Raw genomic sequence first — 24125 nt, forward strand, 5'->3', positions numbered from 1 at the left:
TGTGCGGCAGTGGCCACGAAAGCAAACAAGATGCTAGGAATTATTAGAAAAGGGATGGTAAACAAGACTAAGAATGTTATAATGCCTCTGTATCGCTCAATGGTGTGACCTCACCTTGAGTATTGCGTTCAGTTCTCAAAAAAGATTTAGCGGCACTAGAAAAGGTTCAAAGAAGAGGGACCAATATGATAAAGGGGATGGAACTCTTCTCATATGAGGAAAGACTAAAGAGGTTAGGGCTCTTCGGCTTGGAAAAGAGTCGGCTGAGGGGAGATATGATCGAAGTCTTTAAAATCCTGAGTGGAGTAGATCGATTTTCTTTTTTTTTTTTACTGCATCAAGATTTACAAAGATTAGGGGACACTCGATGAAGTTACAGCGCATTTACTTTTTATACCAATAGGATTAAATATTTTTTCACTCAGAATAGTTAAGCTCTGGAATGTGATGCCAGAAGATATTTTAAGAGTGGTTAATATAGCTGGTTTTTAAAAAGATTTGGACAAATTCCTGGAGGAAAAGTCCATAAACTGCTATTGAGACAGACATGGGAGAAGCCACTGCTTGCCCTTGATCTGTGACATATAATGCTCCTACTATTTGGATTTTTGCCAGGTACTAGTGACCTGGATTGGCCTCCGTGAAGATGGGATACTGGGCTAGATGGACCATTAGTCTGACCCAGTAAGTCTATTCTTATGTTCTATGAAGTTTGTTCTGCTTTAAATGCCCTTTATAGAACAGCGCTCAGCACCAATTCCTGCGACGAATTTTGGGTGCATAGAATTACACCAAGTGAACCTGGGGTAAATCCTGTTGCATACGTTGCGTGCACAACCCTGGAATTTTATAACATCACAACTAACCTGTCCATTCCCCCCCTCCCCTCATGGCCATGCTCCATTTTGGGTTGCAGATGAGTAGTGCTGCCCGATTTCCAATTCGAATCGATTCACCGATTTGAATCGGGTGAATCGATTCGAATCGATTTGTAAAAAAAAAAAAAAAAATCGTCCTTGCCAAGTCGGTTACCAACCCTTGCCCCCTAAAGCAGGAGTGAATACACAATACTGAGCGAGCCCTTCTGCAGTCGTGAAAAGAACCCGTGAGGCACCCAGCAAGAAAGTGCGTTGCAAAAGCAGCAACAAGGTTTCACAGTGCACATGACGCGACAGGGCAGCCTCGTATTTATCCCGGAGCAGGAGCTTTTGAGAAAGAGGAAGTAGACCTGCTGAGCCAACTCCTGGGGTGTGATGCCCCCCCACGAAGGAGGAACTTTATACCACTGCAACCGGCTGGGGACCCCAGGAAAACTGCGTTGGCTTGCACAGAAGATTTAATGTTCGAGGGATTCTTGAAAAAGAGAAAGGATAAAATGGTAAGTTGTGCGGGTAGTTTTAGGATGTCGGGTCTGTCTTGAGCGGAGACTAAACTCTGCATTTGAGCTTTTCTCCTAGAAGCATTTTCTTTCTCGCCAATAGTTCCCTTCAGCTTGAAGCACACTTTTCAAAGAGTAGGGCGATCTGGCAGTTTTCATAAAGGATTATGAGACAGCTAAAGGCTGCAAACCAGAAAGAATTCAATCAGCAGCTAAAACGGGATTTTCACGGTTAGTTAAAAAACTTGCATCAGCTTCATTGGATGGAACCGACCAACTTGGGCAAGGTGCATCTTTCTAGGCAAATAGTTGGCTTGGAGTGGGGTAAGGCTGGATATTTGAGAAAAGAGTGACACAAGGGGCAGTGTATAATGTTGGGTCTGGTATACCTCTATTCTGCTGCCAGAGACAGGAGGAAGTTGAGGAACTGTAGTATGGACCGGTGTGCTCCCATGGGGAAAAATAGATGTGAAAGCTTCTGCCGGCCCTGTTCAGAGTGAGATTGAATGGATAGATTCTGCCAGTCTATGCAGGGGGGCTGGGGAATCTTAGAATCAAGCAGGGGGCCGGGGGAAGCTTTGGGGATGATTTGCTTTGAGGATTGGGAAGCTGAGAATCGGGCAGGGGAGCTAGGAAAGCTTTGGGGATGTTCCTGTTTTTGACATGATATTGCCTTGGTTAAATAAAATGTTTAAATTTAAAAAGCTGTGTCATTGAAAGTGAATCGAATCGAAAAATCTATTCAACAGGGTGAATCGAATCATATTTTTTTCCTGAATTGGGCAGCACTACAGATGAGACAATCTTCACGTCCGACTTTATGGAAAAGTGCACAAGCAAAAGTGCATGTAAATCTGGATAATTGACAATTAATGCAAATAATTGGTGTTTATTGGTTTGTTACCTAATTATATTCACGCATCTCAGGATTATGACTTTTGTAGAATTCCTATGAGCATCAGAGCTGTTACTGCTGCGGCCGGCGCTAAGGACCGCACTACGGTTTTTTAAAGGGGGGGAGTAAGCACACACCATTTTGGTGCCTACTTATTGGTGCCAAGTTCTAGGACTGCCCTATGGGTCTCTGGTGTTTGCAAATCTGTGTCAAGCATATTCCTTGTGGATATCTTGAAAACCGGACTGGTTGGACGTGCTTTTAGGATAGGTTTAGAAATACTGGCCTGGAACAACAGGCTGACTTGAACATTCAGGATATTTGGACTGTTTCTTGTTTCTCAGACTCCCATTTTCACACCTTTCTAGGGTTTAAAGAAGCTTTTTTTTTTTAAGCTGGAATGAGAGGAATAATTTAGAGTTTAGGGAATTAAGAAAAACGTACTGAATGATAAAACCCTTGTAGAAACATCTGTTCAAAGAACTCTTCTCCATCTAGTTGCTTAGTAACTGCTCGGTATTTAGTAAGCTGAGTAATTGATAAGAAAGACAGTAACTCTTTAACCTTTGAGCAATAGTTAACCAGTGCTATATCCATTAGCAGTTGCGCTCACTGCCTCAAGGTATATAGGTATATATCTATAGATAGATAGATCTATATATATATGTGTATATATATATTTATTTATATATATATATATATATATAGATAGATAGATAGATAGATAGATAGATAGATCTTATTATTTTATTTCTTGGGACCCTAAGCGCTTTTTTCACTAAAGTGTCAGCTATACCAGAGGTTCTCTGAGTTTACTGAGCTGTGGACTGGAACAGAGTAGAGCTCAATATTCAAAAAAAAGCCCCTAAATTTGTACCTCATTTTCTGCCAAACAATAGTAAAAAAAAAACTCCTAAATTTTTCCTCGTTTTCTGCCAAACATAGGAGTCTAAGGCCCTTATTCTAGAAGCATCCCCACATTTAAATGCCTGGAGAGGCCCAAATATTTCAATACTATTTCAATCAAAATAACACATTCACTAGGATAATGCAGTAAGTATAGTGTATATCAAACAAAGCAGGAGCAAGGACAACCCTTTCAGGAGGAAAAGCCTCAAACAAGGGCCCTCCCACTGCCACTTATGTGGCTTAAGGTGTTCAGGCAGGAAACCTCATAGGCAAAAAAACCTCCTGTGGGCATCAAAAACTCTCTGCAACGTAGTGCACATAAACATGATCAATGGGTTTAAATAGAATAAGCTCAAACTTATCTTAAAAGCTCGATCGAAACACCAACGGTGGCCAGCTTTCACATATAGCTGCCTCAGGGGGTAACCAATCCGAACATGAACTTTAAAATTAGGACTCAAAACGTGTCTCTCTGCTGAGCATCTTAAGCCACATAAGTGGCGGTGGGAGGGCCCTTGTCAGAGGCTTTTCCTCCTGAAAGGGTTGTCTTTGCTCCTGCTTCATTTGATATACACTATCCTTACTGCATTATCCTAGTGAATGTGTTATTTTGATTGATTTTGGATTTTCACTATATCTGAGTTTTTTGTATCAGTGCTATTTCAGAACAGATGTTGAATAGCTGAGTACGTCTAGATAAGTGGCGCTTAACTCAATCTTTGAAATACAGCCAGCCAATCGAGTTTTCAGGATACTGAAAATCTGACTGGCTAGGTGTTTCCCAAGGACTAGGTTGAGAATCTGATCTAAATGGCAAGGGGGTGTGAGAAAAATGGGGAAAGGAAGTGATGTAATATTACAATACAGCCCAAAAAACAAAGTATGGTGTAACCAAACAATAATCACAATATAACACTTCCACCAAATATAGTGCAACGAATGGAAACCCTCACCAAAAACCAGCACTCGTAAACAAACCCAAATTGGCCTGCAAGAGTTAATTTAAATGCAAAAAAGGAGGAAAAAGCCTCAGAAAATGTAGCACAAGCCAGCCGCCACAGCAGGCCAAGTTGGATGTTTGAATTCTTCTCTGCACATCTTTTTAAAAATTCATTTTAACGTAGGAGTTTAAAAGTTATGGAGCTCATTTTCAAAGCACTTAGATACACAAAGTACTAAAGGTTACTATGGTGCTTTGAAAACGAGCCCCTAAATTTAGGCCTGTCATTCATTAACCTAGATTTAGGAGCCTAATTTGAGTCTAGTGTTGAAAATCAGTACTAAGCTCCTAGCTTGTTCAGCTTGTTTTCCCTGCCTTAAATCCAACCCTGTTGACACCTATTTATTGTGCTTTTAGATGCAAGAGTTTTATGAAATTTTGAGAATAAATTTAGGAACTTGGCCATGGAAAATTTTCAAAGAGGCCAATTTAAGAGCATAACTCTCAAAGGAAGTCTTTTACTAAAAATTACATAGAAACATAGAAGATGACGGCAGAAAAGGGCTACAGCCCATCAAGTCTGCCCACTCTGCTTACCCAACCCCTGTCTATGCCCTAATGACACAATTTCCTTATCTTGACCCTCGTAGGGATCCCACATGGGTATCCCATTTATTCTTAAAGTCTGGCACGCTGTCTGCCTCGATCACCTGCACTGGAAGCTTGTTCCAATGATCAACCACTCTCTCTGTAAAGAAATACTTTCTGGTGTCGCCATGAAATTTTCCGCCCCTGAGTTTGAGCAGGTGCCCTCTTGTGGCTGAGGGTCCCTTGAGAAAGAAAATATCATCTTCCACTTCGACACGTCCCGTGAGGTACTTAAATGTTTCAATCATGTCTCCCCTCTCCCTACGTTCCTCGAGAGTGTAGAGCTGCAATTTGTTCAGTCTCTCTTCGTACGAGAGACCCTTGAGCCCCGAGATCATCCTGGTGGCCGTCTGCTGAACCGATTCAATTCTGCGCACATCTTTACTGTAATGTGGCATCCAGAATTGCACACAGTACTCCAGATGAGGTCTCACCATGGCCCTGTACAACGGCATTATGACTTCAGGCTTTCGGCTGACGAAACTTCTATTGATACAACCCAATATCTGCCTTGCCTTAGATGAAGCCTTCTCCACTTGATTGGCAGTTTTCATGTCTGCACTGATGATTACTCCTAAATCTCGTTCTGCTGAAGTCCTAGTTAAAGTTTCTCTGTTCAAGAAGTACGTCCTGTATGGATTTCCACTTCCGAGGTGCATGACCTTACATTTCTTAGCACAAATTATTTGCATAGAAATAAAATGAGTTCTGTAGCAGATAACATGCACTAAACTTTATAAAAGGCGCCCAGAGTTAAGAGCATAAATCCTGTAAATATGGGGCCCTTAGGTTTGTTTGTTTTTTTTCCCCCATTGTACTATTTGAGTAATCCTCTATCCTTTGCGTGAATTCTGGTGCTGATCCTTCATTTATATGGGTGATCTGGGTACCACATCAGTGCTCACAGGGCATGAAGACAAGTTAGGAAAATGGCACTGCCCTTGTTCCTGATTATCTTTTTCATAGCTAAGTGCTGTCTTGTTACCATAACACAATACAGATTTACAATATGTCTGATAAAGTCTGACCAATCACAGTACTTGTTTTTTTATCATGTGACTAGGCATCAAAGTGCTTCAGCACATGGTGGGATAATCATAAGAAACTATCCAATGACAAGACTTCTTTAAGAAGACCTGATATGGGTTAACTCAAGAACATTATTTTCCAAAGAGCAAGCAAGTACATTTTAAAGATAAATATACAAGCTGTTTGTTCTCAGAACATTTTATAAATGCAACAGTACATTCCAGGGTATGCATTACATGATTCCAGTGTCCCATCCTTGTTCTGATGCTTTTCCTAAGGTGTGTTGTGCTGTCCTTAACACAACCTGCGCATGGATATTGCCTATTTTTTTCTGCTGTTTTTCTTCTCACCACTGTTTTCTTAGCCAACAATTTGCCCTTAACTCCCTACCTAGTGGTGCCTTATTTCTAATAACTTGATGTTTGAGCACCCTCCCCACAACCCTAATATCTATTTGAGCCCACTGGAAATTGCCCCAGTCCAGTTTGATGACACGTTGGTGATCCTTGAGAAACGGGTCAGAGCAAAGCTGAAGTATCATGAAAATTCATATGTAGCTAGTGTGTGGTTTTTGGTTTTTTGTTTGTTTGGGTTTTTTTTAATCCCTTTTCTTCTCACTAGAAGCTCAGAAATTGTGGTTATCAACCATCTCCCCAAGGACTATAGATTGTAGCTCCTTCCTGAGCTTAGCACAACATATTATCCCAGGACAAGCAGGCAGCATATTCTTTACGCATGGGTGACGTCACCGACGGAGCCCACGGTACGGACCTTTTTACTAGAAAGTTCTAGTTGGCCGCACCGCGCGTGCGCGAGTGCCTTCCCGCCCGACGGAGGAGTGCGTGGTCCCCAGTTTCTTCGTTTCCGCGGAGCGAAGAAGACGTGTGTTTTTCAACGTCGTTGAAATACTCCTTTTGCCTTCCCGCTCGCGTTCTTTTTTCGATTTTTTCACCTTCGGGTGCTTTTTTCTTTCTATTACAAAAAAAAAAAAAAATTCCTTTCTTTTGCTTTATTTTTTCGTTCCTGCCCCGGCGGGGCCTGTTAGCACGATCCAGGCCTCGGGGTTTGATTTTGCGGAGGCCGTGTTCCCATTCATGCCCCCGCAACCCGGTTTTAAGAAGTGCCAGCGGTGTGCACGCCCGATCTCCCTCACTGACCCACACAATTGGTGCTTACAGTGCTTGGGACCGGATCATCGGGCGGATTCCTGCACTCGCTGTGCCACTCTTAAAAAACGCACTTTGAAGAATCGTCAAATCCAACAAAATCTACTTTTCGGCACCGGCCCGACTATGGATTCGACCTCTTCATCTGCGGCACCGTCGAAATCGACACCGACCACTTCGACACCGCCTGAGTCGACATCGGCGCCCCCGGCGCCAGGTAAGCCGGCTAAGAAGCCTTCCACCCTTGAGCGCCCTCCCACTTCGGGGACGACACCAGTCCTTTCGGCTCCACGCCGAGCCAAAAAAACGCTCCACTCCGATTTCGGTGAGTGCCTCGTCATCGGCCCCCTCATCGCCGGAGTGTAGAGCGGCACCCATGGAACCAAAGAAGAAAAAAGTGGTTCCGGTGCCTCCCCTGGATGACCGCATTGCGGCCATCCTCCAGGACAAGTTGCAGGAACAACTCCACAAGCAACTTAAGCAGCTCTTACCCTCTATCTTGGCACCGCTGCTCTCGGTACCAGACCGGCCCGAGACCCATACCGTCCAACCGGTATCCACTCCCTCGGTACCTATGGACTCCTCCATGCCCATTCTCTCGGCACCGCATCTCCATTCCCATGCCGAGGCTATGGCATTGACGACGACCGATCCTCCTCGGGACCGGACAGGGCACCGGTCTTCCCACGACTCTGACCGGCACCGTACTTCTCGGGACCGAGACAGACATAGGTCTACATCGCCTGGTAACGTCTCGGTACGCTCAGGCAAATCTTTGTCTAAAACTCACCATGCCGAGCCTTCCACTCCAGTCTCTCGACACGCACATACCGATGTCAGGGACCCGGACCTATGGGAACAATCCCCTACCGGTACCGAGGAGGATGCATCGTCGTCGGATGAAGAGCCTTCGGCACCCGATACCGCATCTAAACCTGAACAATCTTCCTTCTCTAAATTCCTCAGGGAGTTGTCGGGTGCTTTGTCTTTGCCTCTGGAATCTGACTCTAAGAAGTCACAAGCTTTCCTGGAGGCATTAGATTTCGATCAACCTCCCAAAGAGTTCCTAAAGTTGCCCGTGCATGATATCTTACGGGAAACTTTTTATAAAAATTGGGAGAACCCGCTGACTGTTCCTGGGGCCCCCCGTAAATTGGACAGCCTCTATAGGGTTATACCAATCCCAGGATTTGATAAACCCCAACTCCCTCATGAGTCTCTCCTAGTGGAGTCCACTTTAAAAAAGACTCAGGGCTCCAGTGTCTATGCCTCCACCCCTCCTGGCAGAGAGGGCAAAACTATGGACAAGTTTGGCAAGCGGCTCTATCAGAATGCCATGCTTGCCAACAGGGCAAACAACTACTCGTTCCATTTTTCATTCTACCTCAAACATCTGGTAATGCAACTCTCCGCCATGCAAAAGTACATGCCAGAGCATAAGGTTCCACTTTTCCAGCAGCACATCTCCAGCCTGCTTCAACTGAGAAAATTCATGGTGCGCTCTATCTATGACTCTTTTGAGCTCACCTCCCGTGCATCTGCCATCGCTGTGGCTATGCGCCGTCTGGCCTGGCTCAGGGTCTCTGATCTGGACGTCAACCATCAGGACCGACTAGCCAACGCCCCATGACTGGGAGACGAATTATTCGGAGAGTCCCTGGATACCACCACACAGAAACTCTCCGCCCATGAGACCAGATGGGATACTCTCATTAAACCAAAGAAAAAGGCTCCTCCTGCTCGTCCTTACAGACCACAGACCTCATATCAGCGCAGGTTCTCCGCTAGGCCGCTCAATCCACCTCCACAGCAACCTAGGCGGGCCCGCCAACACCAGCACACCCAGCCTCGTGCCCAGTCTAATCAACCGGCCAAGGCTCTTCCTCCTGCCAAACCATCTCAGCCCTTTTGACTCCTCTCTCCAGGGCTTAGCCAGTCTTCCACCCTCATTGCCTCTTCCTCAGCCAATCGGAGGCAGGCTTCACATCTTCATCAGCCGTTGGGAGGTCATCACATCGGACCAGTGGGTCCTAAACATCATCCGCCACGGCTACTCTCTAAGCTTCCAGACTCTTCCACCAGACAATCCTCCCGTAGAGTCTGCTTCTCTTTCAACTCAAACCCCCCTCCTCCTGAGGGAGGTCCAATCCCTCCTTCTACTCAATGCCATCGAAGAAGTACCTCTGGAACAAAGGGGCCGGGGATTCTACTCCCGTTACTTTCTGGTTCCAAAAAAGACAGGAGACCTACGTCCCATTCTCGACCTCCGGGACCTCAACAAGTGTCTCGTCAAGGAGAAGTTCAGAATGCTCTCCCTTGCCACGCTGTACCCTCATCTCTCTCAGAACGACTGGCTATGTTCCCTGGACCTCAAGGAGGCCTACACTCACATCCCAATCAATCCATCCTCACGTCGCTACCTACGATTCCAGGTGCACCATCGCCATTATCAGTACAAGGTGCTACCTTTTGGCCTGGCATCATCTCCCAGAGTGTTCACCAAATGCCTCATTGTGGCGGCGGCCTTCCTCAGGTCCCACAACCTTCAGGTGTTTCCCTACTTGGACGATTGGTTAGTGAAAGCACCTACGTCTCCACTTGTGCTACAAGCCACTCATCATACCATCTCTCTCCTCCATCTTCTGGGGTTCGAGATCAACTACCCCAAGTCGCATCTGCTTCCCACACAGCGACTTCAGTTCATCGGAGCGGTTCTCGACACCACACTAATGAGGGCGTTTCTCCCCTCCGATCGTCAGCGAACTCTGCTACGCCTGTGTCGTCAGGTGCTCCTTCATCACTCCATTTCTGCCAGACAAATGATGGTCCTCCTGGGCCACATGGCCTCGACGGTTCATGTGCTTCCCCTGGCACGACTCCACCTCAGAACACCTCAATGGACTCTGGCCAACCAGTGGTCACAGACCTCGAATCTTCTTTCTCATCCCATCTCTGTGACATCGTCTCTTCAGCGATCTCTACAATGGTGGTTGGACTCCTCAAATCTTTCCAGGGGCCTTCTTTTTCATCTGCCCCCGCATTCCATGATCATCACCACGGATGCCTCCCCTTATGCATGGGGAGCTCACCTGGGAGACCTACGCACCCAAGGTCTTTGGACCCCGCAGGAGCGTCTCCATCACATCAACTTCCTGGAACTACGAGCCATGTTCTATGCTCTCAAGGCCTTCCAGCACCTTCTTTGCCCTCAGGTTCTGCTTCTGTGCACGGACAACCAAGTTGCCATGTACTACATCAACAAACAGGGCGGCACCGGATCTCGCCTCCTTTGTCAGGAGGCTCTTCGCATTTGGACCTGGGCCACGGCCCGCAGTCTCTTCCTCAAGGCTGTCTACATCCAGGGCGAACAGAACTCCCTGGCCGACAATCTCAGCCGCATCCTTCAACCTCACGAGTGGACTTTGGATCCTCCCACGCTCCACTCCATCTTTGCTCGCTGGGGCACTCCGCAGGTGGACCTATTCGCAGCTCCTCACAACCATCAGCTGCCCCAGTTCTGCTCCAGACTCTTCTCTCCTCACCGTCTGGCCCCGGATGCATTCCTGCTCGATTGGACGGATCGGTTCCTCTATGCCTTTCCTCCTCTACCTCTGATGTTGCGGACTTTATCCAAACTCCGCAGGGACGGAGCCACCATGATCCTCATAGCTCCCCGGTGGCCTCGTCAACACTGGTTCTCCCTTCTACTTCAACTCAGCTCCAGGGAGCCCATTCCTCTACCTGTGTTTCCTACTCTACTTACACAGCAACATCAGTCTCTACTACATCCCAATCTGTCTTCCCTCCACCTGACAGCTTGGTTTCTCTCGGGCTAACCTCTTCAGGAAATCTGTCTCAGCCGGTCCGTCTCATTTTGGACGCCTCCAGGAAGCCGGCCACCCTCCAATGTTACCATCAGAAGTGGACCAGGTTCTCCTCTTGGTGCCTCCGTCATCATCACAACCCCACCTCCTTAGCGGTGGAAACTGTTCTAGACTACTTACTCTCCCTGTCCAACGCAGGCCTCAAGTCTACCTCAATCAGAGTCCATCTCAGTGCCATCACGGCATTCCATGAGCCTGTCCTAGGAAAACCTCTCACGGCTCACCCTCTGGTTTCCCGATTCATGAGGGGCCTCTTCAACATCAAACCACCTCTGAAACCTCCTCCGGTCGTCTGGGACCTGAATGTGGTTTTGTCTGCCCTCATGAAACCTCCCTTTGAGCCACTTGCCACAACTTCGCTCAAATTTCTGACATGGAAGGTTCTTTTCCTCATTGCCATCACCTCTGCCAGGAGGGTTAGTGAGCTTCATGCACTGGTTGCCGATCCACCGTTCACTATCTTTCACCATGACAAGGTGGTTCTGCGCACCCATCCAAAGTTCCTTCCAAAGGTGGTCTCAGCCTTTCACCTCAACCAGTCCATTGTTTTGCCTGTGTTCTTCCCGAAGCCTCATTCACATCCCGGAGAACAGGCATTGCACAGTCTTGACTGCAAGCGTGCCCTGGCTTACTATCTCGATCGTACAAGGGCTCACCGCTTGTCCCCTCAGCTCTTCCTGACCTTCGACCCGAATCGTTTGGGTCGACCGGTCTCTAAACGGACGCTATCCAACTGGCTTGCAGCTTGCATCGCGTTCTGTTACGCTCGGGCCGGTCTGTCACTAGACGGTGCTGTCACGGCCCACAGGGTAAGAGCTATGGCCGCTTCTGTTGCTTTCCTCCGTTCCACACCCATTGAGGAAATCTGCAAGGCGGCCACCTGGTCCTCAGTTCACACATTCACTACTCACTACTGTCTGGATGCTTTCTCCAGACGGGATGGGCACTTCGGCCAATCTGTACTTCAGAATTTATTTTCCTAATGGCCAACCATCCCCCCTCCCTCTTTGTTAGCTTGGAGGTCACCCATGCGTAAAGAATATGCTGCCTGCTTGTCCTGGGATAAAGCACAGTTACTTACCGTAACAGGTGTTATCCAGGGACAGCAGGCAGATATTCTTACGTCCCACCCTCCTCCCCGGGTTGGCTTCTTAGCTGGCTTATACTAACTGGGGACCACGCACTCCTCCGTCGGGCGGGAAGGCACTCGCGCACGCGCGGTGCGGCCAACTAGAACTTTCTAGTAAAAAGGTCCGTACCGTGGGCTCCGTCGGTGACGTCACCCATGCGTAAAGAATATCTGCCTGCTGTCCCTGGATAACACCTGTTACGGTAAGTAACTGTGCTAACTGGCTGGTAGAGGTCACTTTGGAGTGACCACTGAGACACCTACTTTAGAGGCTGGTAATGCCTACCTGTGCAATGATCGGAGCTATAAACACCCTGAAGAGGAAGATGGACCAGGAATAGTACCCAAGTCTCCTTAGCATTTCAACCTCAACAAACACCTGTGTGACTAGGTTATCTCCCATGTTTTCATTTAATATAGTCTGGTATTCTAGCTGTAGTCTTAATTCACTAATGTGGCAATTTTGATGTAGTTATACCTGGGAATTACAACACAGATAAAAAGCCCCAATCTAACATTGTCAATGATTAAAATAAACAAAGAATGTCTTTCTGTATCTCTCTTTAATATAGTAGCCTGACCACTAATACCTTTCATTATTATTAGGAATCAACATGATTTGAAAGAAATAGCTTTCTTAAAATCCGGAAGGGTTGTTTTTGTTGTTGTTGTTGTTTTTTTTACTATAAGGTTTTAAGGCATCTCTTTCTAAGGAGCATGGGTCACTGGGAGCTTGCAGATAATTAGCATATTGACGTAATTAAGGGAAATTTTCTTGTGAATACACAGTAATTGTAGATTGCATGCATCTTAGAGTCATATTTATATGTTTTTAGTAAGTCTTTGGATGATTTTCATTATGCTTTAAATATGACTTTTCTGTTCTTAGTGAAATTACCGTAAATACTCGAAAATAAACAGATTTTTGGGCCAAAAAAATGGCCCCAAAATGGGGAGGAAGTCTCGTTTTATATTCGGGTCATCATCCACCTGCCCCCCTCCTGGACTTGTTGCATGCCTCCTCCGGGCCTGTTGTATGGCCTAGTGGGGTGGGCCGAGACAGGAGAGATCCCTCCTATCTCCTGTCCCGGCTGACTACCAATTGCTTTTTTTCCTCCCTCCCGCCTCCCCCTGCATACCTTTTTAAATCCCTGGTGGACCAGCGGTGGACCAGGCAGGAGCAAGCTTTCCCTGCTCCTGCCCTGTGCTGAGCCCCTCCCTGAATGATCACCTCGAATTCTCGCGGCCCAGGGTGTACCGAGCATGAGCGAAGTTTCCTCGCTCCTGCCCAGCGCTGAACCGCTCGCTGAATGGCTGCCACGAGGGAGGTAGGACAGGGTAGAGAGCCTGGCAAGGAGGGAGGGGGTCAGGGTGGAAAGCCTGTCAGGCAGGGAGGGAAGGGGGCTGGGTGCAGAGCCTGGCAGGGAATGAGGGGGGCTGAGTGCAGAGCCTGACAGGAGAGGGGGGAGACAGGGCACAGATCCTGACAGAGCACATGAATATTAACCCCACCCTCCCAGCCCTGTCTTATATTCAAGTCAACCTTTTTTGGGGGGAGGGGGGAAGGATACCTTGTCTTATACGCAGATTAACTTATATTTGAGTATATACGGTACATTTCCAAAAATGTAAGCTTAAATCAATGCATTTTCCTATAAATTTGTTATTAGAAATCCGGTACTAACCTTTAATCGTAACTATCATCTGCAATCTTTTGGCTTTCCCAGCACTTTTGCTTTGCTGGCGAGAACCATTCCTTTTTTTAATTAAGTAGATAAAATGGTACAATAGCTGTGTTAGTCCACTTTTAAAGGTAATAAATAGAACTAGAACAAAAACAAAACAAAACAAGATGATACCTTTTTATTGGACTAACTTTATTATATTTTTTGATTAGCTTTCAAAGGTAATCATCTTCAAATCAATTATGAAATTATAAATAGCTTTCCTCCCCCTTCCTCTCTTTCTCTGAAACCACTGGTAGTTTTGTTTTGGACAGCCTGAAACACTACAGTATTGACATCAGTCATGTGATCACTCACCCAGAATGTTCCTTGCCAGCTTCCATGGTTATCAGCAATCAAACCACCGGAAGCCGAACCATCCTGCATTCTAACAGGTAACTGCTTACAAATGCACACGGTGGATGCAGCTATGTGCCTGTGCTCCACGTGCACAGGTATTCCTGGTGCTTTCTGCTGAAATGAGATGCATATCCCTGGTCACTCTGCACCTCTATGATCACCAGCTCTGGGAAATGTGTGCTGGCAAGGATTACTGCCACCTTTTATTTTCTCTGTATGGATAGAGCTAGCCCTGGCTTTATCCCATTGCTTATATGGATGCAAGTCTATTAGGCATATGCTTTCAGTTCATTAAAATGCTTTAAATTAAAATGCAGGCAAAATTGATTTAACACATGAAATGACCTGAAAGAAAGAGGTTAAAAAAAAAATATCCAAGAACACACTGAAAATCTTTTCCCCTGTTTCCCGTCCCTGAAGCCTTTGCTTGCAGTGGGATTAAACTAAGACTGGCTCATTCTTTTCTAGAGAAAGGAAAATCAGTTGGTAACCCCAATATTAGCATTGCTAGTTGGATATACTGTATATGTGCAATTATTAAAGTGCTTGAAGTACAGTGCATGAGGTGCGGGTAAGTAGCACTCGCTTTACAGTAGTGCTTGGAAAGATGTTACCCTGCCATACTGTGTTCGACATTGGACCTCCACAAGCAAGCTTGAGGATACCTGGACAGTAATCCCTGTATACCCCTCCTTTATTTCTCCTTTCCCTTCCCCGAAGCTTCATCATCGATGATTTTCAGAGAAGGGGCGTGGAGGTGTCGCACATGGTATGGCAGGACCATGGGGATACGCCTTGCAGTTGCTGCACTGTGAACATCCTTAATGGCTCCCGGACAATCACGCTCTATGACACGTAAGACTTCTTGCCAATAGTCTGATATCTAACCTCATCCAATCATTGTCCCCTCCAATCTCTCGCGCATTTTGGTGCTCCTATCGCTGCTTCCTGGGAGGCTAGCGTGTGCTGTATACCCACAGTGAGCAGAGATTGCCAGAGAGTTGAACAGAGCGTTCCTTTTCATTAGGAAAGCTTTGTTCCTAATGGATGTAAATAGCTCTGCATTGGCACAGTCCAGCTACCTCTTCTTTTCTTTTCTTTTCCAAGCATGTGTGATTAACTTATGGTAATTCATCACCTTATTCTGCCTTGTCTTTTTTTTTTCTCCTAGCAGACGCATAGCTGTGGGAGAAGGGGGAGGTATTTTAGTCTTTTTCTCTGTTTTAATGATACTTCTAGTTCTCTAGGGAAGATTAAGCTAATTGCTTCCAAAATTATGAAGTCGGCCCTTTTTTTTCTTTTTAATTTGGTCCTATTCATTTTGAGTTTCCAACTGCTGCAACGATAATACAGGCAGTCCCTGGATTACAAACATCCGACTTAAGTTGGACTCATACTTACAAATGGTGATCCTCCTTCTCCTCTCAGTGTCCCGACACACCCTTCTCCCTCCCTCCCGTGTCCCAACACGCCCCTCTTCTCCGCCTTCCATTCTGTGTCCCAAGTTCGTGCCTCCCTTCCGTGGGTGTTTACCTTCTTCTGGCCGGCTTCCTCCTCCTCCTTCCAGCCGCACTCATTTCTCTTCTCAAAGCTGTGGGTAGTGTCTCCTACACATGGCCTGCGGCTGACCAAGGAGCCTTCTCTCTGATGTCGGAGAAAAATAAACTACACCAACCTAATAGGCACAGAAACCCAAGATACCAAAAAACTATTCCAAATATTAAAAGATCTAACAGACACCAAACCCTACATGACCACTAACAATACCCCACCCCCTTCAGCCACCCTCTTAGCAGAACACTTCAAGAACAAAATTACAAATGCCAGAGCTACTCTCAACTGTACCCCATCCCACCTAATTGAATTCGCAATTCATCCCACAGAAAAAGAATCAACTGCAGCAGACAGAACATGGTCCCAATTCCCCATCATACAATGGTCCGAACTCAATAAACTCTACAAAAAAGTACAGCCACACATCCTGTGACCTCAACAACTGCCCATCATATCTCCTTACTTCCTTCAGCGCAAAATTCCGTACTCTACTTCTGTAGTAGATACAAACCATGCTCACAGAAGGCCTTTTCTCAACTGACCTCAGCGAAATCATCATCACCCCAATCCAAAAAGCCCCAAAAGGACCAACAGACCAACCATCCAACTACAGACCAATCGCCTCAATACCTCAAATTACCAGAAGGACTAGTAGCCAAACTCCTCACCAATCTATCTAGAAGACCATAACATACTTCACCCCACACAATCTGGCTTCAGAACCAACTTCAGCACAGAGACATTACTAGGTTCCCTTAATGACACAGCCAGACAACACCTCAGCACAGGAAAAAAATGCTTCTTATACAACTGGACCTGACCGCAACATTTGACCTGGTAGACCATAACATCCTACTTCAAATTTTGGACACAATAGGTATCTCAGATAAAGTATACGCCTGGTTTGAAGGCTTCCTAAAATCCAGAACATACAGAGTAAAATCTGATAAAGTAAAATCTGAACCTTGGTCCAACCCATGTGGCATACCACAAGGATCCCCACTATCCCCTTCTCTCTTCAACCTATACACTGCCTTCCTTAGGACATACCTAGACAATCTAGGCATAACCACCTATAGTTATGCGGATGACATTACAATTCTCATACCTTTTGATCAACCAAAGACCGCCATGACAAACACACTACACCGAACACTAGAAACTGTAGCGACCTGGATGAAAGATCACAAACTGAAACTCAACCCAGACAAAACTAAATTCATCCACCTCGAAAATGACAAAGTCCCAACCACAACCAACATAGAAATCAACTCAATCAACTACCCCATTCAAACCACCCTAAAAATACTAGGAATGACTATAGACAGATGCTACGCCATGCAACCGCAAATAAATAAAACAATCCAAAAATCCTTTGCAGTTATGAAAAACCTAAGGCAAGTCCGAAAATTATTTGAAAGAACACAATTCCAGCTCATAGTATAATCCCTAATACTAGGTCTACTAGATTACTGCAACATCCTCTACCTCCCCTGCCCTGCTACAATGACCAAACAACTACAAAAAAATCCAAAATATAGCTCTGAGACTCATCTACTCATTGAGGAAACACGACCATATTACAGAAGCATACATCAACTCACACTGGCTATCAATCCAAGAAAAAATACTATTTAAATTCTACTGTATGCTATATAAAACTTTAAATAGAGACAGCCCAACCGCCTCATCCAAACTACCTCAACCAGGCATAGAAAAACAACCCCCCCCATTCACACACCTCTCAATCAAAAAAGTTAAACGGAAGAAACTATACGATGGCCTCCTAGCCACCTAAGCAGCAAAACTAGATAACCAGATCTCCAATTTACTGATAACTACCCAAGACTACAAGATGTTCAGAAAAGAAATAAAAAACTATACTCTTCAAGAAATTCCTGAAACAGCTATAACATCAGAAATACCTTCCTCCCTCCTTCTTCTTGCCACACAGATACTACCTGATCTACTCTTTACATTCTCTAGAAACGATGAATGATCTTCCATTCTAACCCACCATTTATAACTCTATTGTAATCTGCCTTGAACTGCAAGGTAATGGTGGAATAGAAATCTCTAATGTAATGTAATGTTAGAGGGAAGGCTTCTGGGTCAGCCGTGGGCTGCTTGTAGGAGCCACTTCCCATGGCTTTGTGAAGAGAAATGAGTGTTCTAACATACATGACACAAAAAGCACTTAAATTCCTGGAACTGCCAGGGGACACACTTCTCATGCACTGAAGCCATTCCTGTTTTATCAGTTTTGAGAGTTATGTGAAGGCTCAAAATTTATGTAGAAGTTGTACAACTGAGACAGAGGAAAGGGTCGGAACTGTTCCTTTGGCTTGCAGACCTCTTGTTTATCTCTGTTCTTATACTCCATTATACAGTACAACGCCGATTATCTGAATCCAATTATTCGGATTGCTTCGGGGGGGGAGGGGGTCTCAGTTTATATTTGAGTTCCCTCCGAAGTACTATTCCTATCACTCTCCCTCCTACTAGTTCTCCTTCTCTACTTCTGACGCCGCCGCCATCAGCCCCCTGCAATAATTGGACATTTAATTTTTTTCTTTTGCTTTTAATTTAAAAAAATACCTTCAGTACATTCCCCCCCCCCCCCCAAGGAAAGGCAGCATTCCCCCTCTCTCCCTTCTTGAACAGACACCAATCCCGCTCCTGGACCCACAAAAAAGATCCCAGGCCTACCTTGTTTTCCTGGTGGTCTAGTGGCAGCGCTGGGGCAGGAGTGATCCTACTCACTCCTGCCCATTCTCTGGCAGTGACGATATTAGCAACAGAGACTTCCAGGGGTAGTCTCGTGAGGCTATGTATACCTGAAGGAGATAGGAACTACAGTGCTTACTCCATTTCTGAATATTAACCTTGCAGACCATCTGATCTTCATGTGATTCTGTGGTGTCAAAGACCAGAAATTGTCCTGAATATTCATGAACCTTTAGTGTCAAGTTGCTTACACATGGAAAGTAGGAATTAAGGTTGGTAGTGAAGAGCCTGTCTGGTACCTGTCCCTGCTAATTTGATGATTGAGTGGAAACAGCAGCCCAAAGAGAAGAGTCACTTTGATGGTTGCCAGCTCTCTGACCACTAGAGTTTTAGTCTGTCAATCACCCCTCTTACAATTACTAATGCGTTACAGTAAAACTCACATTAAAGCAGAGGAAGAGAATAGTTACTGTGGATGCGCAGACTGGATGGGCCATTTAGCCTTTATCTGCCATCATATTTCTATGTTTCTATATATAGCAATACATCTTTGATGTCTAAGGGGGTTGTTCATTCATCAGTCGCATGTGATAATCAAGTTTAAAGTTTATTTCAATTTGATATGCTGCTATTAGGTATGTCTAACGTAGCAGTTTACAAGATATAAAATTCTTTAAAGAGAAATAAGCATAGGCGTGAAATAGGAGGAAAGTTACATTTTTTTCCATTCTACCCTTATTTCATGCTGAAGTGTTGTAATATGGAGGTGTGTGTACAGTATATATGTAGTGGTGACTTTAATTTTTAGGCACATAGAGAAGCAGCTGCCTCCTCCTGTGGTTCAGTGCTTTAACTGATGATGTAAAACAAGTAATTTGCATATCGGGGCATCTGCCCATAGGCATTTCCCCACTCTGCCTCTTGGTAAATCTGTTCCTTTATGTATGCTTATGCTGTATCTGTCTTCTAGGGGATGCACCTGATCTGTATATTTCATGATCTCATTTCTGCATTGGTGCTGTCCTTTGCAGGAATTACATGAGGTGACTTTCACCTCTGTACATATCCTGTATACTTGGAATGACCAGAGCTAGCCATACCTGCTAAACCTGATGCTTAGGCAATAATTTCTTAGCCCTAGAACAGGGGTGTCAAAGTCCCTCCTCGAGGGCCGCAATCCAGTCGGGTTTTCAGGATTTCCCCAATGAATATGCATGAGATCTATTTGCATGCACTGCTTTCATTGTATGCTAATAGATCTCATGCATATTCATTGGGGAAATCCTGAAAACCCGACTGGATTGTGGTCCTTAAGGAGGGACTTTGACACTCCTGCCCTAGAATCACACTTCATGAGTGACAGATTCATAATAACATAAGAATTGCCATACTGGGACAGACCAAAGGTCCATCAAGCCCAGTATCCTGATGCCAACCCAGGTCCCAAGTGCCTAGCTAGATCCCAAATAGTAAAACAGATTTAATGTTGCTTATCCTAGGAATAAATGAAAGATGCTGATCAGAGCATGCGAGGTGTTTAAACAAAACTCTAACCTTGGGAAGCAAGTTGAGATAGCAGATGCACAGCTAATAATTAACCCAACAAAGATGCCGATAACAAGAGTGAGGTTTTTACTTCTCTGCAGTAATCGGCATTCTCTCTCTTTTTTTCAGCTGTAGTAAAATGTTAGAACAATTTACAAGAGGAGACATAAAAGCTTTGTTTGTATGGTGTTGTGCATCTCGGGGACCAGCAAGAAGTTGCTTCTTTTCGTCAGTGGCTTTCCTGATTCTCTAGAGCAGGGGTGCTCACACTTTTTGGGCTTGCGAGCTACTTTTAAAATGACCAAGTCAAAATGATCTACCAACAATAAAATTTTAAAAAACACAAAGCATACTCTACGCAGAGAAAATGTTAATTATCATTTATATTCCAGAGGGTTTTCAAAGAGGTCAAGGCAGATGGCTTTATGCAATGTCACCTCAGTAACAAGTATACAAAAATAGACACATATACCCCCTCCCTTTTTACTAAACCGTGATAGCGGTTTTTAGCGCAAGGAGCTGCACTGAATGCCCTGCGTTGCTCTCGATGCTCATAGGCTCCCTGTGCTAAAACCGCTATTGCAGTTTAGTAAAAGGGGGCCATAGTGCAAAATATAGACTGCCGATATAAATTCTCAAAACGGACACATTTTGGTCACTAAATTGAAAATAAAATCATTTTTCCTACAAGTTTCAAGTTTTATTATTTTTAATATGCCGACCATCAGCATTTATCTGGCTGGTTTACAATGCTAAAAATATAAAATAAAAGGTAAAATAATAATTATATAAGGGGGAAGAGTGAACATTAAAAAGACAATTAAATACTAACATGAACTTGAGGGTAATAAGGGGAAGGAAGGGTCAATAATTACATTGAAATAAGAATGTTTTTAGTTTAGTCTTGAATTTGTTGAGAAGATTTTGGCATGGCGTTCCATAAAGTTGGAGCAACTACAGAGAAGTTAGTTTTCCTAGTGTAATAGAATTCTTTGATGGAAGGGACGGTCAGTAAGTTCTGATCTGCTGGTCCGAGAAGAGCAAAGAGGGATGATGAGTTTGTCGAGAAAAGATGGAAGATGCAAGAGTTTGATTTTAAAGACCAGCATTAAGGTTTTATAAGTGATACGGTGCGTGATGGAGTGGGCTTCTCTCAGAAGAGGAGTAACGTGATCACATTTCCCTACTTTATGGATAAGTTTGATTGCTGTATTTTGGATGAACTGCAAACGACGTAGTTCTTTTTGGGGAAGTCCAACCTTTGTTGTCTGGTGATTTCATGAGTCTCTGGTTGCACTTTCTTCTTCAGACTGTGCATCTAATATTTCTTCCCTTCTTTCAGCCTCCTGTATGCTTCCTTTCCTCCAGACCTCATTCTCTCCCCCCAACTTTTTCTTCCTCTCTCCCTGCCCCCCTCCCCTTTCTTTCTTTCTCCCTGCCCCTTCTTTCTTTCTTGTCTGGCTTCCTGCCCCAATTTCTTTCTGTCTGTCTGTGTTTCTTTCTGTCTCCCTGCCCTTTTTCTTTCTGTCTCCCTGCCCCACCCCTTTCTTTTTGTCCTCCTTTCTGTCTCCCTGGCCCCCCTTTCTTTCTTTTTGTCTTTCTTTCTGTTTCCCTGCCCTCTTTCTTTCTTTCTTTTTGTCTGTCTTTCTTTCTGTCTCCCTGCCCCCCCTTTCTTTCTCTGTTTCCCTGCCCTGTCTGTCTTTCTGTCTGTCTCTCTCCCCCCATTTCTGTCTGTCTCTCTCCCTGCCCCCTTTCTTTCTGTCTCCCTACCCCCTTTCTTTCTGTCTATCCCCCCTTTCTTTCTGTCTCCCTGCCTGTCCCCTTTCTTTGTCTTCCCCCAAGCCACCGCCGCCGCAATTGGGGAACAGGCCCCCATGCCACCACCGCCTTGTTCTGAGCTCTCCCTGCTTCCCAATGCCGTAAAGAGGACGCAGAAGTGCCAGGCTTACCAGCCTTTCCCATCTGATGTTAATTCTAACGTCGGGTGGGGAAGGCTGGTCAGCCCGGCGCTTCTGCATCCTCTTTACGGCGTCGGGAAGCAAGTAGAATGTGAAGGCAACACAAGTCTATCATGGAGGCCTGGATTGGCTCTGCGATCGACTCGTGTTACCTTCGCGATCGACCTTTTGAGCACCTCTTCTCTAGCGCTTGTTCTCCGAGTCTGGGCAGAGTCCAGGATTCATGCAGATAGTGTGAAGTCTGCAAATTACTGAATAGGCTGAGCACATTAACCTAATGAAATCAGATTATTGCATGCTCTCCCTACATATGCAGTAATGCCACTGCCTGAGGGTCAAAGATGTAACAACCTTCAGCCCCAAAAGCCATGCCATGTTAAGTTTAAAATTGATGCTAATGGGCTGGGTCAGAACACAACATAGCCTTACTGAATCAGACCAATGGTCCATCATGCCCAGTAGCCCGTTCTCATAGTGGCCAATCCAGGTCCCTAGTACCTTGCTAAACCCCAAGGAGCAGCAGCATTTCATGCTACCAAACTAGGGCAAGCAGTGGCTTCCCACATGTCTTTATCAATAACAAACTATGGACTTTTCCTTCTGGAAATTGTCCAAACCTTTCTTAAAACCAGCTACACTATAGAAACATAGAAATAGACGGCAGATAAGGGCCACAGCCCATCTAGTCTGCCCACCCTAATGACCCTCCCCTGTCCGCTCTTACCACAACTTCTGGCAATGCGTTCCAGAGCTTAACTATTCTCTGACTGAAAAAAAATTCCTTCTATTGATTTTAAAAGTATTTCCCTGTAACTTCATCGAATGTCCCCTAGTCTTTGTAATTTTTGATGGAGTAAAAAAATCGATCCACTTGTACCCATTCTACTCCACTCAGGATTTTGTAGACTTCAATCATTTCTCCCCTCAGCTGTCTCTTTTTCAAGCTGAAGAGGAGTTCCATCCCCTTTATCATATTGGTTGATCTTCTTTGAACCTTTTCTAGTGCCCCTATATCTTTCTTGAGATAAGGAGACCAGAATTGAATGTAATACTCTAGGTGAGGTCGCACCATGAAGGGGCATTATAACATTGGGGTTTTAGACAGGTGGGTATAGTAGATTTGGGGGTGCTCACTATAACCTGCAAGGGAGTTGTGGTGAGATGTTTGTGGCACCCTTTTTGTGAAGTTCACTGAAGTGCCCTGTAAGGTGCCCCACTAGTCTGTTGCCTTGTCTGGGTGGCCAGTCCATCACTTTTCTGGCCTCTCCCACTTCCAAAAGTTCTGGATTTTTGGCACTTGGACGATTTTTTGAATGAGAATCCTATATAATAAAACGCTAGCCGCGCATGCACACTCCTGCCTGCGGTCTTCCGTGATCCGTAGGTCCGTGGCAGGCAGGAGAGCGGATGGCGGTTAGGGCCCACACTGGAGCGCTGTGGCCGACCCAGGATCGTGGGAGGATGCGCCGCACAAAGTGCTGCACACGTACTGGAGGGGGAGGGACATACCGGTTCTGCACATACTGGCACAAACCTCCCTCCAGCGTTGGCAGCCACAGCACGCTAAACAGGCTGCTTCGGGCTTTCTCCTGCAGTTGAGTCCCTCTGCTGCGTCACTGATGACGTCATCAATGACGCGACAGAGAGACTCAACGGCAGAAGAAAGCCGAAGCAGCCTGTTTAGCGTGCTGCGGCTGCAAACGCTGGAGGGAGGTTTGATATTAAAGTCATCTTTCTGGGAGGGTCGCAGAGTCAGCGGGGGTTGGGCTGGGAGGGGAGAGAAGCGTCTGCCTCGGGTGCTTCAGGCAGCAGCAGCGTTTACAATTCACTGCTGTTGCTGGCTTCAGGCCTTCCTCTCTGGCCGGTCCTGCCTACTTCCTATTTTCATGAAGACAGGACTGGCCATTGGGCAACAGCAATGAATTGTGAATGCTGCTGCTGCCCAATGAAGTAGTTAAATGAGGAAAGGGAGCAGAGGGGGAGATAATGGCTTGGAGGGAAGGAGGAAGGTATGCCAGACCAAGGGAAAAGGAAGGAGGAGATGGAGAGAGGCCATATGGAACAGAGAGAGAGAGGGCAGACACTGGATGGAAAGAGAAGAGAGGGGCAAGACAGAGGGTGAACAGTAGATGGAAGGGGTAGAGAGAGGGAGACACACCGAATGGAAGTGTGGAGGACAGGGGGAGCAGACGTTGGAAGGAAGTGGGGAGGAGAAAGAAAAAAGGCCACATGCAGGATTGAGGGAAGAGGATAGAGTTAGAAATAAAGATAGACAGACA

General features: G+C 45.6%; 1 protein-coding gene across 7 annotated transcripts in view; it reads left to right on the forward strand.

Moving 5' to 3' along the window:
- KHK (ketohexokinase) overlaps positions 1-24125 on the forward strand; it is a 57213-nt gene that overhangs the window by 5975 nt on the left and 27113 nt on the right. For 4 of the 7 annotated variants that reach the window (XM_033939658.1, XM_033939657.1, XM_033939656.1 and 1 more), the window contains exons 4-5: positions 13963-14097; positions 14783-14917. The exons of 1 other annotated variant lie outside the window; for it this stretch is intronic. In XM_033939658.1, coding sequence (XP_033795549.1) covers positions 13963-14097; positions 14783-14917 — 270 coding nt within the window. The remainder of the gene's footprint in view (positions 1-13962; positions 14098-14782; positions 14918-24125) is intronic. 2 more of the 7 variants (XM_033939660.1, XM_033939661.1) reach the window with 2 other exon arrangements.

This window comes from Geotrypetes seraphini, chromosome 3 (assembly GCF_902459505.1).
Source record: "Geotrypetes seraphini chromosome 3, aGeoSer1.1, whole genome shotgun sequence".
NCBI classification, from domain to species: Eukaryota; Metazoa; Chordata; class Amphibia; order Gymnophiona; family Dermophiidae; genus Geotrypetes; species Geotrypetes seraphini.